At 47.9% G+C, this 16,874-nt stretch overlaps 1 protein-coding gene across 1 annotated transcript in view; it reads right to left on the reverse strand.

The window, feature by feature from the left end:
• Positions 1 to 16,874, reverse strand: part of ZNF592 (zinc finger protein 592) — an 81,744-nt gene that overhangs the window by 60,432 nt on the left and 4,438 nt on the right. The window contains exons 2-3 of the mRNA XM_075345485.1: positions 13,211 to 13,261; positions 3,067 to 5,375 (exon numbers count right to left, since the gene is read on the reverse strand). Coding sequence (XP_075201600.1) covers positions 3,067 to 5,355 — 2,289 coding nt within the window. The 5' untranslated portion in view covers positions 5,356 to 5,375; positions 13,211 to 13,261. The remainder of the gene's footprint in view (positions 1 to 3,066; positions 5,376 to 13,210; positions 13,262 to 16,874) is intronic.

Genomic DNA, 16,874 nt, shown 5'->3' on the forward strand with positions numbered 1-16,874 from the left:
GCGTGTCCCGCCTTGGTGATTGATGTAGGCAACCGCTGTCACGTTGTCTGACTGGACTCGAATGTGCCTGCCCGCCAACAGGTGGTGAAAGGCTAGGAGAGCTAGAAGCACAGCTCTGGTTTCCAGCACATTGATTGAAAGGGCTGACTCGGACGGAGTCCAAGTGCCCTGTGCTCTGTGGTGGAGATGTACCGCTCCCCAGCCGGATAGGCTGGCATCCGTGGTGAGAATCACCCAGGGCGGAGTCAGGAAGGAGCGCCCTTGGGACAGGGAGAGGGGTCGAAGCCACCACTGAAGAGTGCTCCTGGTCCGTGGCGACAGAGCCACTAACCTGTGTAAGGAGGAAGGCCGCTTGTCCCAACAGCGGAGAATGTCCAGCTGCAGAGGACGCAGATGGAACTGGGCAAAGGGAACCGCCTCCATGGGGGCCACCATTTGACCCAGCACCTGCATCAGACGCCTGAGGGTATAACGGCGGGGCCTCAGGAGAGAGTGCACCGCCAACCGGAGTGACAGCTGTTTGTCTAAGGGCAACTTCACAAGTGCCGGCAAAGTCTCGAACTGCATCCCTAGGTACGTGAGACTCTGGGTCGGAGTCAGAGTGGATTTGGGAAGATTGACAATCCACCCGAATTGGGCTAGGGTGGCGAGAGTGAGCAAAACACTCCGCTGACAGTCTGCGCTGGATGAACCCTTGACCAGAAGGTCGTCCAGATAAGGAAGCACTGCTAACCCCTGGAGGTGCAGGACCGCAATCACTGCCGCCCTGACCTTGGTGAATACCCGAGGGGCCGTGGCTAACCCGAAGGGGAGAGCCACGAATTGGAAATGATCCTCTCCTATCGCAAAACGTAACCAACGCTGACGCCACCGCAGTGCGGTGAGCAGCCTCTAGCATGGCAGACATGGCATAGGATGAAAAAGCTGAAGCCTGAGCAGTTAAGGTAACCATCTCAGGCATAGATTCCTTTGTGAGGGAATGCATCTCCTCTAGAGAAGCAGAGATGGCTTTGAGAGCCCACACTGCTGCAAAAGTCGGGGAAAACGCGGCCCCCGCAGCTTCATACACAGATTTGGCCAGAAGGTCAATCTGACGGTCAGTGGAATCCTTAAGTGAGGTGCCGTCAGCCACCGACACAACGGTCCGGGCTGATAGCCTAGACACCGGAGGGTCTACCTTTGGGGAGTGAGACCACTCCTTGACCACCTCAGGTGGAAATGGAAACCGGTCATCAGAACCACGCTTTGGAAAGTGTTTGTCAGGGCAGGCCCTGGGTTTGGTCACAGCGGTCTGAAAACTGGAGTGGTTAAAGAACACATTCTTCACTCTCTTAGGCAAGGTAAACTGATGTTTTTCTGCCAAAGAGAGTTGCTCCTCTGACACTGGTGGATTGAGATCCAGCACAGAATTAATAGAAGCAATCAAATCACTAAGATCTGAGTCACCCTCAGAGAAATCGATGGGATACATAGCCTCTGAGCCCCCAGTGAGGGCATCCTCCTCATCTTGAGAGTCAGCTCTTGAGACAGAGCCGTGGGATGGGGAGGGGGAGGAAACCCTGCGCCTTCTCTTAGAAGGACGGGGTCTGGGATCAGATGATGAATCCTCCGTGAGCTCCGATGGACGGAGGTCAGAGGATAGGAGTCCTCTGTCAAGAGTACTAGAGGCACCCAGGGAGGGGGGCTGATGCATATTCATCAAAGTCCTGGACAAAAGCCCCATGGACTCAGCAAATGACTGGGATATGGACCTAGAAAAGGACTCTACCCAGGCCGGGGGTTCAATCACAGGTGCAGCAGCAGCCTGAGAGACCACTGGGGGTGAGACTCCAGGCTGTGGCACCGCCATGTTAGAGCAGACATCACAATGTGGAAAGGTGCTCGGCTCAGGCAGCAGGAGCTTACATGCAGCGCATACAGTATAAAGCTTTGGAGCCTTGCTCCTCGTGTGAGACATGCTGCTGGAGTGGGGGCTTTGCAGAGAATGAACCCCAGGGAGAATATACAGAGGTCCACAACCGGAGACCGGCTGTGGCTTACCAGACCGCTGAGCACGGTGTTGTGTGCCCTCCAGATCCCGAAGCCCGGTCCCCCAGTCGCAGCACCTCAGCAGAGATGCAGAATGCAGGATGTCCCAGAGCAGAGTGAACTCTGCCTGAGAAGAGGGCGTTCCTATAAAAGAGCGGGAACTGGAGGGCTATAGAGACCTGCAGGGAAGGAGGGACGCCCCAGCAGTGGGGAGTGTCCCTCCCCTGTGTAGAACGGCCGCCGGGAGGAGCCGAACCTGTCCCTCTGCATGAGTGACATGCGAGGGCAGGAAAATGAAACTAGGCCTCCGGCGAAGCCAGGGCCTAAATTTAAGCGGCGAGGCCGACAAGCAGGCACCATCGGCGCGGTTCTCAGGCAAAGGCTAGAGAACCCGCCGGAAAAGTTAAAACAATCACATACAGCATACTCTCCCCTTACAATAAAGAACCGGGACCCCCAACATAAACGTCTCAGGTACTTAGCTGCTGAGACGCAGGGCCATGCCCCTGGGGATGAGTGCTCCGGTCCAACAGAATCCTCAAGGGGCTGTGGATGGAGACCGGACTCCTGCCAGGCATGGAGACCGTGCTGGCTCCCACTTCAAGCCAGAGCCCAGAAGGGATGGTGAAGGAGCACGGCATGTAAGGCTTCAGCCTTGTAAATCAACCTTAACAACACCGCCGACACAGTGGGGTGAGAAGGGACATGCCGGGAGTCCAGACATGGACCCGCTTTTCTTCAAACTCTTTCCAAAAGTCAAACAAATCAGATGAGAATGCATGTGTGGATGTATGCCTGCTGACACAAAGCAATAAACTGGCTAGGACTGGCTACCAGGGGGTGTATAAGCTCAGAGGGAGGAGCTACACTTTTAAGTGTAGTACTTTGTGTGTCCTCCGGAGGCAGAAGCTAAACACCCATGGTCTGGGTCTCCCAAAGGAACGATAAAGAAAAAAGGATTTACATGAAATAAACATTTCTAAAACTTAAGTCTGAATTTGCGAGCAGCTCATAAATAATGAGAAATATCTGACTTACAAGTCCGTCTTTTTCCTCTGCCACTCTCTGATAATGTCCTGCCAGACAGGTATAGTCCTCAACCTGTTTGCTACACTCCAAGCACTTAAACCCATGGCGTATAAGTCCATATGGGTCTGCATAAAGTGGCATAGCTGGTGGGGCATAGGAAGAAGAACCAGACCACACTCCAAGTGAGGCTGTTGGTGCTACTATTCGTTGGTTGGAAGATGAAGGCTGAGTGGCCAGGGCAGAGGCAATTAAAGGAGGAGGCGCCAGCATCTGTTCTGCAGAAATAGGTTTCATCATCAGCTGTGAACACTGCATGATTAGTCCTTTGCTTTTGTGTTCCCTGGCATGGCCTAGCAAACTGCATTTGTTGTAGAACTGAACCATTTTAGTGCACTGCGTGCACATGACTTCAATATGTATACTCCGTCTATTATGATGCTGTGCAAGGCTCTTCTCCAAGGCAAAGGAGTCTCCACACTCCAAACAATTGTAACCTGTAGGCGGCAGTGTAATATTGCTATCAGGAGGTGGAGTTAAATTTGGAGTATAGGTGGGGACAGGATTAGCACTATGCAAAAGTTTATTAAAAGCATCCACAATGACCGGAGCTGCCATCTTAACTTGATGTACCAGTGGCACTGCCATGGGCGTTCCTGGTGTCTGTCTTACTGTTGTAGTCTTTACTGCCACAGTGGAAGTAACACTATTAGGAACTAAGTTAAGGTTGGCAAGATGAACAGCCTTGGGAAGCAAGGTAGTTGCGTTAGATGCAGTCTTGGTGGAAGCTGCGGACTGCTTCTTGTTCTGAGGGTTGTTGGAGGACTTTGCCGGGCCACTGCCTGGATTCTGATGACCTGAACTCTGCACTCCTTTTTTCTTATCCCCTTTAGAATTCGTTAACTGAGTGCCAGCAGCATTTTGTCCTTGGACACTAGTTGTTGTGGTACTTTTTCCAGAATTCTTTGTTCTTTCCTTTTCTGGGTCAATCACTTCTTCCAAGGGCACAGATTTGACATCTTCTCCAGATGAATTTTCCCCAAGAATATCCTCAGGAGATTTAACTAAATCATCTGATTCAACTTCCGGCAAAATCCGAGTTACAGTTCTTTTGATCTCACCAGATGACATTTTTATAGTTTTTATCCTTACTTTGGGAATTGCTGGGGGAGAACCAGCACAAACGGAAGGAGAGTCTTTACTACTAGTGTCACTACACACACTCATGGGGCTGTCAGGGTTTTTAATAATTTTCTTTACTACTTCCAGAGGACTTCTTGGACTTTTAGGAGACTTTGGCATCTTTGGACTCCCCTTAATACTTTCTTTCAAAGGGACACTAATGTCTTTAGATATATTCACAGATTCTTCCTTAGGGACCACCGCAACCTTTTTAGCCTGCAAGGCCACCAAAGCAGCTACACAAGATGATAATTTAGAATGAGCAGGTTTTATCCGCTGCCTAGGTGGCACAGATGAAGAAGACAGCGTTGATGTACCTGCTGCGTTACTAAAAGGATCCGCTGGCCCTGAAAATACTTTCTCTTGAGAATTGCTACTGTCCGGAGTATCCCTAAAAGGGATAGACGACCCAAGGAAATTGCTGTTTTTGTCTACACCTCGGGTTTGCTCAGATCTATCCTTCTCTGCTTCTATGCAGTCGGATTTCTGCTCTTTTTTACAGTATTCATCAAACATACTCAGCTCCGGTTCGGAGGACTTTCTTAGAGAATCAACAATACATCCTTCTTCAGGAACATACATGGAAGGCTGTGGAAAGTATGGAGACTCTGCTACCTTCTGCTTGCCAAGGACATTATCTTTTGACTCTTCTGGCTCAGGGCTAGAAATAGGGCTAAACTGGGTAAATGTAGGCAATGGTTCTGCTTTGTGTGACTCTATTTTATCTGTGTAGCCCCGTGAGTTGTCCCCATTGATGAATCCTGGTTCAAATTTTCCATAGCCTGGTCCAACACCATGGGGATCAGGACCCACTTCAGGACCACGAAAACCATTCTGCAGTAAAGTTGAACCCATGTGATTTCCTTCCTTTTCAGATGCCTCAAACGACTCCTGTCGGCTGGTGTTTTTCACAATAACGCTAACTGCTGGAACATCAGGGACAGGCACAGATTGAGCCAAAGACAGATTCTCATCCAAACACATTCCTGAGGGTTTGAGGTGGTTTTCTTGCTCATCACTTGTTGCCTGAATAGCTTCCTTGGCATCCAAACTTGTAGCATCAGGGATATCAAAAGCAGCAAGAAGATCGTCAAAGTCTGGAGTCTTCATGTCCCCCATGACTGGAAATGTAACGGTATCTGCAAATAAAAAAAAACAACTGAAATTAAAGGTCTGCAAATCTAAATTTTATGCCCTTAATATATTTTTTTTTGTTTTTTTTTTATACAAATTGTTTGTCCAGTTCATAAAAATTATCTTCAGATCGTTTCCAGTACTGAATTATTGTGCTTCATGCAGTCGTCGTCATCTAAAACAGTGATTTATGTGCTGCAGCTCTGCTAGTCCTCTATATTCAGGATTTCTGGCAATCTCGACCATTACTGAATATTAGCTTACTGCCAATGTATAGTGTGGGCAGAAAGCTATCAGAAGTGCGGCTCAAGCCAACTAAAGCTCGTGAATTACAAGAACCGCACAGCATGGGTTTATAAAAATAGGGCTTCAAACTGCTGTAATTTGGGTTTCTTCTCCTTACATGACACTGCCCTCCCTTCAAAACAGACTGGCTCATTAAAGGGGTGGTTCACTACTCAGCATTAGTTGCTACATCGCTGTAAACTCACCCTGGCCGGCCCCAGTCTTCCTGAGTGACATGGCAATCGGCGGAGTTTCACCGCTCGTCACAGCCCAGCATTGCTTCTGCTTGCGGCGCTCTGCAGCGAAGGAGAGTGCACGCGTGATGATGGGCTCTGACAAGCGGTGAAACTTCACCCACAGCCCAGTCACTCAGGAAGAACGAGGGCCACCTTGGTGATGTCGGGTCAACTAGAAGTTGACATGAAATCACCAGATCTGAGAGGTCACAGAGCCCTGTGGGTCAGATGATGGGGATGAGCGGACCGTGATAGTGCTGCTCAGAGGCTGACTGTGCTACACAAGGTATCTGACAAAAGCCTTCCCTATGAGTTTTACAGCGATGTGGCCACTAAGGCAGGGGACACACGGGGCACTAGTGCGATCCTCGCATGACACTCAGCTCACGCTGGCAGCATAGGAGCCGAGTGTCATGCGAGTGTCCCTGCGACTGAGGTCCGACTGTGCGAGCGGACCTCAGCTGCAGGGGTGGGCCAGCTCTGAGGAGGGGAGGGATTTATCTCCCTCTCTCCTCCGTTGCCGGCTATTGCCATTCTCGCCCTGCACTCGCGGTACACCGGTGTACCGCGAGTGTAGTGCGATTTTTCTCTCACCCTATACACTTGAATGGGTGCGAGAGAAAGTCTCGCATTACAATCGCAGCATGCTGCGATTGTTTTCTCGGTCCTATTAAGGCTGAGAAAACAATCGCTCATGTGCGCTGACACACAGGCTAGAATTGGTCCGAGTGGCATGCGATGTTTTAATCGCACTCCACTCGCAACGTTTTTTCTCGCCGTGTGGCTTAGGCCTAATGCTGAGTAGTGAACCACCTCTTTAACAGCTACCTGAGTAAGCCCTTTCCAGGTAGTGACCTCTTCATCAATGGAAATCTTCTTACGAAAAGCTGGATAAACATAGCTGGGTGCACTCGCAGGCTCTTGGCCCTTGAGGTCCCTTCAAACTCTACCATTCTATGTCATGACAGATGAAAGCTGGAGGAGTCAGCCTTCTTCACAAAGTACAGAAAGGAAACCTCCTGTGTCGATCAGAAACAGAAGAAACTGGAGCAGCGAAAGCCAACATGGAAAGCTCAAGGTGCCTGTCTAAACATATTACTAAGTTATACATCTTTCCATTTTACAAACAATTGCAGATATTTTTTTCATGTGCACATTCCCTATAAATGGGTTGTACCAAGTTTTTATTTAATCTCTTAAGTCTACTTTACACACTGCGATATCGGTCCCGATATCGCTAGTGTGGGTACCCGCCCTCATCTGTTGCGCGACACGGGCAAATCGCTACCCGTGCCGCACAACATCGCCCAGAGCCGTCACACATACTTACCTGTCCGGCAACGTCGCTGTGACGGGCGAACCGCCTCCTTTCTAAAGGGGCGGTCCATGCGGCGTCACAGCGACGTCACTGAAGCGTCACTGAACCGCCGCCCAATAGCAGCGGAGGGGCGGAGATGAGCGGGACGTAACATCCCGCCCACCTCCTTCCTTCCTCATAGCGGCCGGGAGGCAGGTAAGGGGAGCTTCCTCGTTCCTGTGGCGTCACACGCAGCGATGTGTGCTGCCGCAGGAACGAGGAACAACTTCATTACTGCTGCAGTAACGATTTTTAAGAATGGACCCCCATGTCGCCGATTAGCGATTTTGCAACGATGCAAAATCGCTTATCGGTGTCACACGCAACGGCATCGCTAATGCGGCCGGATGTGCGTCACAAATTCCGTGACCCCAACGACTCCGCATTAGCGATGTCGCAGCGTGTAAAGCCCCCTTTAGCCTATTGATCTGATAGATGAGAAGCCCAGTACCATTTCCTTAATGGTACAATGACTCAGCACTTCAAAATGACCACTGGACCTTGAAGTACATTCTGGGGAATTTCTTTTCTTATGAATAACGATGTGTGATTTTGTCGCAGAATCAAATTTAGATTATTTATAACTTAAAGGCGATTTTCAATTTTAATACTGATTTTTGGTTTTTTTCTTCACAAGCTGAAAGAATGCCCTAAGGCACATTTTTGCACCAAGGAGGCATTGCATTCATTGAATACAAAAAGCAAGGAAGGCTGTAATATAGAAAGAACACTAATAATTACCTGTTCATTCATCAACTCATCCATCTCCACTGATCTGTCGGTGTTTCTCTTGAACTGGTGTGATGACATATAGTACAGGTATGTCAGTGCAAAACAAGCAAAACACCGGCAGACCAGTGGAGTATAAGACGTAAGTATAAGTGGTGTACAACATTCCCTCATTTCTGCTATTTTTAAGTCCTGGATAACTTGTATGAAACCGCTGTGCATAAATTTCTATTTTATAAAAGAAATAAGGCCCTATAGCCACTACTGACAGATGCTGAATTTTTGGGTTTATATATGCAATATATGTTATATGATACATGATTACTATGCGCCTGTGTGCTACATAAAAGGGCATTTAGGCTAGGTGTCCACGGTAGAATGTACCTGCGGATTTTTCTGCATCAAAATCCGCAGCTTTCCCCCGGAATCCGCACCTTAGCATAGGTGCGGATTTGACGCGGATTTGATGCGGATTTCGTTGCGGATTTTGATGCGGATTTTGTCCATTGTACTCTATTGTGTTTCTGAATAAAGCTTGTTTGAAAAAAAAAGGCTCTTTATGTCATTTCCTGTCCCAACCCTCCTTTCTTCTCCATTATCCATTTTGTAATAAAGGGGCAGAAATGTTTAAAGGGAACCTGTCGCCACTTTTTTTGTAAAAAGCTGCGGCCAACACCACTGTTCTCTTATATACAGCATTTTAACAGGCTGTATATAATAACCCAGTGGTGGTGGCCACAGCTTACAGCCAAAAAATGTGGTGCCATGTTCCCTTTCACTGGTATTTTAAAAAAAAAAAAAAAAAATGTGCTCCGCTGTATTTTCACTGTCCAGCCCGATGCAAGCAAGCAACTGAGGGCTGTGCTTCTCAGCGGGATAAGGCTGAAGCATTCTCTGCCCCTCCCGCTGAGAAAAACAGTCCTCAGCTGCCCCTGAAAATGGCGGCTCCGTTGTGAAGCGCCATTCACAGGTGCTGTACCGAGGCTCATCCAGCTGCCCTGATGCATTGGCTGGCTGGGTAATATAACGGGGTTAATGCCAGTTTTCTGCAAACTGGCACTAAGCCCGAGGTTCATAATGTCATGCCTGTGTAGACACGGCCATTATGAACCTCCGTTTGGTAATAAAGAAAACACAACACCTTTATTAAAAATTTTAATTGAAAGAAAAACACACACACATCCCTGATTGCCATCTTTATTACTATCAAGCCTCAGAGGTTAATCCAGGACAATATCACAGGAAAGCTCTCTGCCGGCTGCTGTGAGCGGCAGAACTCACTGGCCGGGTCAGCTCAGTTCATAGATGAGCTCGGGTCAGCTGACTTCAGAGCATCAGCTGACCCGGCCACAGAAGTCAGCCGGTCAGCTGACTTAATTCGCGAGCGCGGGCGGGTCAGCTGAGTGCATATCGACAGCTGAATAGTCGGCCGATGTGCACTCATCTGACCCGGGCACGGACGTCAGCCGGTCCCAGCAGACGGAAGAGAGCTTTGCAGCATCTCGTACACTGACGGCTGCTGGGACCGGCTGACGTCCGTGCCCGGGTCACATGACTGCACATCGTCAGCTAACTTAATTCGCGAGCGCAGGCGGGTCAGCTGACTGCACACCGACCAGCTGATGTGCCGGGCTCCGATGTGCACTCATGTGACCCGGGCACGGACGTCAGCCGGTCCCAGCAGACGGAAGAGAGCTTTGCAGCATCTCGAACACTGACGGCTGCTGGGACCGGCTGACGTCCGTGCCCGGGTCACATGAGTGCACATCGGAGCCCGGCACGTCAGCTGGTCGGTGTGCAGTCAGCTGACCCGCCTGCACTCGCGAATTAAGTCAGCTGACCAGGGCTCTGATATCAGACGTTCCCAGCTGCCGGAAAAGAGCTGTGCAGCATTTAATAATACACTGACGGCTGCTGTCACCGGCTGACGTCAGTGCCCGGGTCAGCCGGGTGCACATCGGAGCTGTCATGGATTATCGTCGGGGATTCAGGGAGTAATAAAGATGGCAATCAGGGATGTGTGTGTGTTTTTCTTTCAAATAAAATTTTTAAAAAAGTGTTTTTTTTTCTTTATTACCAAACTGAGGTTCATAATGGCTGTGTCTACACAGGCATGACATTATGAACCTCGGGCTTAGTGCCAGTTTGCAGAAAACTGGCATTAACCCCGTTATATTACCCAGCCAGCCAATGCATCAGGGCAGCTGGATGAGCCTCGGTACAGCACCTGTGAATGGCGCTTCACAACGGAGCCGCCATTTTCAGGGGCAGCTGAGGACTGTTTTTCTCAGCGGGAGGGGCAGAGAATGCTTCAGCCTTATCCCGCTGAGAAGCACAGCCCTCAGTTGCTTGCTTGCATCGGGCTGGACAGTGAAAATACAGCGGAGCACATTTTTTTTTTTTTTTAAAAAGAATTGTGAAAAAAGACCTGGGATCCTGTTTTGCCAGCTAAAAGCAAGCAGCCTGTAACTAGCTGCTTTTAGCTGGCAATCCAGAGTCCGGACACAACACGACTACACTGCCACTACTCTACACTACAAAATGGTGACACTTCCTCTTCCTGAACTATCCTACATCACTTCCTGCGGATTTGTTTGCGAGATCCGCACCAAATCCGCAGGAAAAAGAGCCTGTGGGAACAGACCTGCGGATTTCTTGCGGATTTTACACCTTGCATTGACTTGCATGGGAAAAATCCGCAACAAAATCCGCAACAATAATTGACATGCTGCAGATTTTTCCGGATCAAAATCCGCGGCAAATCCGCCGCGGAAAAATCCGCAGCATGGGCACAGCATTTCCAAAATGCCATTGAAATGGCTTGGAAGTGCCGCTGCTGCAGATTTTCGGCAAATCCGCGGTAAATCCGTGGCAAATCCGCGGCAAAATCCGCGGTAAATCCGCAGCGTGGGCACATAGCCTAACACTTACTGATAATCTGTCAGGTGCTAACAGATTCATCGTTCTCAGAATTTGTATATGTGAATGGGCTGAGCAACTGAACGACAAGACTAAAAATGTTCATTCATGTTCATGGGGCAAAGTGCTATATAACAATGCAAGTTGTGTAAGGACGCTTTCACACTGCATTCCTCTCCCTGTTCAGTGGTCCCATCGAGGCTTCCGTCCGAACCCCCTGTGAAACGGGTTTCGGAGGTATGAACTGACAGGCCACTGACTATAATGGTGCAGACGGAGTCACCGGGTGCTCTGTCTTGCACCATATTCGGGCGTTTACACCTATTGGAGATTGATATCTAGTCGCAGTAGACTAGGTCTCGGTGTCTGCATCTAGTAAGCGCATATCCCCGAAAATGGTGCAAGACAGCACACGGTGACTCTGTCTGCACCATTATAGTCAGTGGCCTGTCCGTTCATACGTCCCAAACCCATTTTGGGGGGGGGTTCAGACTGAAGTCCTGATGGGACCACTGAACAAGGAGAGGAACGCAGTGTGAAAGCAGCCTTATACCGGACTGTATTGAGGAGATACAATAAGGAAGGATGTAACTTCTATAACAATCAGACCTACAACAATCATGTACTGTATTGCACCACTTCCATAAGGTTTAATATCTGTTGTTTTATACTTGAATAATGATTATAAGCAGAGCCGTCTGTGTGGAGGCAGCTGGTCTGACGTGTCCTCCTCTCCCAGACATACATGGAGCACACAGCAACTCTTCACTGCACCTTATAGCCCACAATGGAGTAAGACGGAAAAGTGGATCACGTTCTAGTAAATGAGACCCGGAAAGAAGTGGCTGTACTGCCAGGCTCATCAGTACCAACTAGCAGCGGAGATCGGCACCTGACAAGTCCAACCTCCGGCTGCACAGCCTCACTTCCTGCCCAAATACCCCCCAACCTCCGGCTGCACAGCCTCACTTCCTGCCCAAATAGCACCCAACCTCCGGCTGCACAGCCTCACTTCCTGACTTCCTGCTCAAACACCACCCAACCTCTGGCTCCACAGCCTCACTTCCTGCCCAAATAGCACCCAACCTCCGGCTGCACAGCCTCACTCCTGCCCAAATACCCCCCAACCTCCGGCTGCACAGCCTCACTTCCTGACTTCCTGCCCAAACACCACCCAACCTCTGGCTGCACAGCCTCACTTCCTGCCCAAATAGCACCCAACTTCTGGCTGCACAGCCTCACTTCCTCCCCAAACACCCCCAACCTCCGGCTGCACAGCCTCACTTCCTGCCCAAACACCACCCAACCTCCGGCTGCACAGCCACACTTCCTGCCCAAACACCCCCCAACTGCACAGCCTCACTTCCTGCCCAAACACCACCCAACCTCCGGCTGCACAGCCTCACTTCCTGCCCAAATACCACCCAATCTCCGGCTGCACAGCCTCACTTCCTGCCCAAACACCCCCCAACTGCACAGCCTCACTTCCTGCCCAAACACCACCCAACCTCCGGCTGCACAGCCTCACTTCCTGCCCAAATACCACCCAACCTCCGGCTGCACAGCCTCACTTCCTGCCCAAACCACCACCCAACCACCGGCTGCACAGCCTCACTTCCTGCCCAAATACCACCCAACCTCCGGCTGCACAGCCTCACTTCCTGCCCAAATACCACCCAACCTCCGGCTGCACAGCCTCACTTCCTGCCAAAACACCCCCCAACTGCACAGCCTCACTTCCTGCCCAAACACCACCCAACCTCCGGCTGCACAGCCTCACTTCCTGCCCAAATAGCACCCAACCACCGGTTGCACAGCCTCACTTCCTCCCCAAACACAACACGCACCTTGTCGCCACTCTTCATTGTTGGTTCCAATATCAGTCTTCTCCAAAGGGGTGGGGTTAAATCAATATTTCGATTTTGACCAAATCCAATATATTGAAATTTATTGGATTAATTGCCCAACCCTACTTGCAAACAGGCCACAGTGGCTAGGATAATGTAGTACTGTGGAGATGTTTGATTACTCACAGCAGATAACTGTAACCCGTGCCAATAGAGTGAAGTAATCATTGTATTTACCCAAGATATGACCTGATTACCCAAGTACTAACATCATAAAATCGTTTGGACCAGACAGAAATATTAGTTTGGCTCACATTGAAATTCATCAGAAACATTTCTTGTAACACACTAATCCTGCAATTTCCATTTCCAAACAAACAAATGAGCCATATCCTCTATAACAGTTCCATGGAAGTTATGGAGGCGGTCAATTATTCATACTGAGTGAAAGAAAACCGAACACTTACCTGGTAGTGCTAATGCATGGCTCCACTTAGTGTAGAGGCCGCACACAAACCCTGGAAGACACAGAGAGGAAAACCTGTGAGGACCATGGAAGGTAAACATCATCCACCATCATTCACAGTTGGCCATACACCTAGTAAAGCTGGCAAACAAAGCTCAATTGTCAGACTGCTTTTCCTCTATCCCCCATATAAATGCACACAACTGAGCATGCATGTGTTCTCAAAGGACTAAAGGCCACGTCTCACTAAGCGACATCGCTGCGGAGCCACATTTTTTGCGACACAACAGCGATGTCGTTAGCGATCTCGTTATGTGTGACATCCAGCAACGACCTGGCCCCTGCTGTGAGGTCGCCGGTCGTTGCTGAATGTCCTGGACTATTTTCTTCAAAGGTGATGTCCTGCTGGGCAGGACGCATCGCTATGTTTGACACTGTGTGACAGGGTCCCAATGACAGCAAAGATCGTTATACAGGTCGCTACTGCGACCTATATCGTTACTGAGTCGTTGGTAAGGTCTGACTGTGTGACATCTCACCAGCAACCTCCCAGCGACTTACCAGCGATCCCTATCAGGCGAATCGTTGTCGGGATCGCTGATAAGTCGTTTAGTATGACGGTACCCTAAGCCTCTGCCAGCAGTTTATCTGCTTGAGGAACAAAATAATGAGGCATGCTGAAATCAACATGTCTGAGCCTTCTTTCCCAAACTCATCTGCCATAAAGGAAAACCATGACACATTTCATGTGAATGGTGGCCTTAAACGTAACATTATATTATATACACACACACACATACTGTATATACACACACACATACTGTATATACACACACACACACACACACACACACACACACTACAGTTCAAAAGTTTAGGGTCACTTAGATATTTCCCTATTTTTGATTGAAAGGAAAGCACATTTTTTTTCAATGAAGCTAACATTAAAGAGAAATACACTCTATACATTGTTAATGTGGTAAATGACTATTCTAGCTTCAAACGTCTGTTTTTTAATGAAATATCTACATAGCTGTATAGAGGCCCATTTCCAACAACCGCCACTACAGTGTTGTAATGGTGCATTGTGTTTATTGTGTTTGCTAACTGTGATAGAAGGCTAATGGATGCTTAGAAAACCCTTCTGCAAGTATGTTAGCACAGCTGAAAACAGTTTTGCTGATTAGAGAAGTTATACATGGTCCTTCCTTTGAGCTAGTTGAGAATCTGGAGCATTACTTTTGTTGGTTCTATTAAACTCTCAAAATGGCCAGAAAAAGAGAACTTTCATGTGAAACTCGACAGTCTATTCTTGTTCTTAGAAATGAAGGATATTCCATGTGAGAAATTGCCAAGAAAATGAAGATTTCCTACAACAGTGTGTACTACTCCCTTCAGAGGAGAGCACAAACAGTCTCTAACCAGAGTAGAAAGAAGTGGGAGGCCCCGCTGCACAACTGAGCAACAAGACAAGTACATTAGAGTCTCTAGTTTGAGTAATCGACACCTCAGAGGTCCTCAACTGGCAGCTTCATTAAACAGTACCCGCAAAACACCAGTGTCAACGTCTACAGTGAAGAGGTGACTCCGGGATGCTGGCCTTCAGCGCAGAGTGGCAAAGAAAAAGCCATATCTGAGACTGACTGATAAAAGGAAAAGATTAATATGGGCAAAAGATCACAGACATTGGACAGAGGAAGATTGGAAAAAAGTGTTATGGACAGACAAATTGAAGTTTGAGGTGTTTGGATCACACAGAAGAACATTTGTGAGAGGCAAAACAACTGAAAAGATGCTGGAAGAGTGCCTCACGCCATCTGTCAAGCATGGTGGAGGTAAAGTGATGGTCTGGTGTTGCTTTGGTGCTGGTAAAGTGGGAGATTTGTACAAGGTAAAAGGGATTTTGAATAAGGAAGGCTAACACTCCATTTTGCAACGCCATGCCATACCCTATGGATAGCACTTGATTGGAGCCAATTTCATCCTATAACAGGACAATGACCCAAAGCACACCTCCAAATTATGCATGAACTATTTAGGGAAGAAGCAGACAGCTGGTATTCTATCTGTAATGGAGTGGGCAGCCCAGTCACCAGATCTCAACCCTACGAAGCTGTTGTGGGAGCAGCTTGACCGTATGGTATGCAAAAAGTGCCCATCAAGCCAATCCAACTTGTAGGAGGGCTTCTGGAAGCATGGGGTGAAATATCTCCAGATTAACTCAGCAAATTAACAGCTAGAATGCCAAAGGTCTGCAAAGCTGCAATTGCTGCAAAGGAGCATTCTTTGACGAAGGCAAAGTTTGAAGGAGAAAATTATTAATGCAAGTAAAGACCATTAATCCTAACCTTGTCAATGTCTAGACTACATTTTCTATTCATTATGAAACTCATTCGATAAATAAAAGTATGATTTCTCATGGAAAATAATAAATTGTCTGGGTGACCCCAAACATTTGAACTGTAGTGTAAAATATATATATATATATTATATATATATATATATATATATATATATATATATATACATACATATATACACACACACACACATATATACAAATGTAGTGGTACAGCTGGATCAGCGCTTGTCCCCCAATAAAAGCTATACCAAATATAATTTTATATGTATATATATATATATATATAATTATCCAGATATATATTTTCTTTGTTTGCTAATAAGTGCAATTTTTATTTTTTATTTTTTAACAAGTGCATGTCCAAAAATTTACAATCAGGTTGACTTTAAGAATCCAACCCTGACCTAAACAGCACGTTTTATTTCAACAAACTTACAAAACAGAATAAACTTCTGCTCCGACTTAAAGGGAACCTGTCACCAGACTGAGAGAAGCATAACGTAGGGGGCAGAGATCCTGATTCCAGCGATGTTTCACTTACTGGGTTGCTTAGTGTAGTTTTGATAAAATCCCTGGTTAATCAGCAGTAGATTACCATTACAGGACTACTTGGCCTGCTGTCAGGTAGTCCAGCATATGCCCGAGCTCTGTATAACTGCTAGATCTGCAGCAGAGAAAACATGGATTTTATTAAAATGACAGCAAACAGCTGAGTTCGTGACACATCACTGGAATCAGGGTCTCTGTCTCTACATTATGCTGCTCTCAGATGAGGGAGCAAAAACCTAATGACAGATTCCCTTTAAAGGGAAGCTGTCATGAGATTCCTGCTGCCCGACCCACTAGCAGCATGATTCAGACACTAGCAGTGTTATTGTCACTGTGGATATTTTACTACAAAACACTGCAGTCTATCAGATAGAACGAGGCAGCAATTTGGGGCAGGTTCAACTTGCCCCACTATTCATGAGTGACAGGTCTCTCCCTTTGTGTGTGTATGAAGATAAGGAGCACTAAGGCTGGTTTCACACTACGTCTTTTTAACATCCGTTGAAAACGTTTTTTTAACGGAAGTACGGATCCTGCTTTTACAGCAAATAACGTATGCAAACGCATATGTTATTTTGCAGGATCCTGCACTGGATGTTTAGGGGCGGGCATTGGAGTCATGTGATCGGGAGTGAGGGTAACTAGACTGGGAGGAGGCTTCTGACAGCTGCAGACGCTGTTAACCAAGGTAAACATCGGCCTTGGATACCCGATATTTATCTTGGTTACGAGTCAGCTGCTCGGAGCCGGGCTG

Source organism: Anomaloglossus baeobatrachus, chromosome 4 (assembly GCF_048569485.1).
Source record: "Anomaloglossus baeobatrachus isolate aAnoBae1 chromosome 4, aAnoBae1.hap1, whole genome shotgun sequence".
Taxonomy (NCBI): domain Eukaryota; kingdom Metazoa; phylum Chordata; class Amphibia; order Anura; family Aromobatidae; genus Anomaloglossus; species Anomaloglossus baeobatrachus.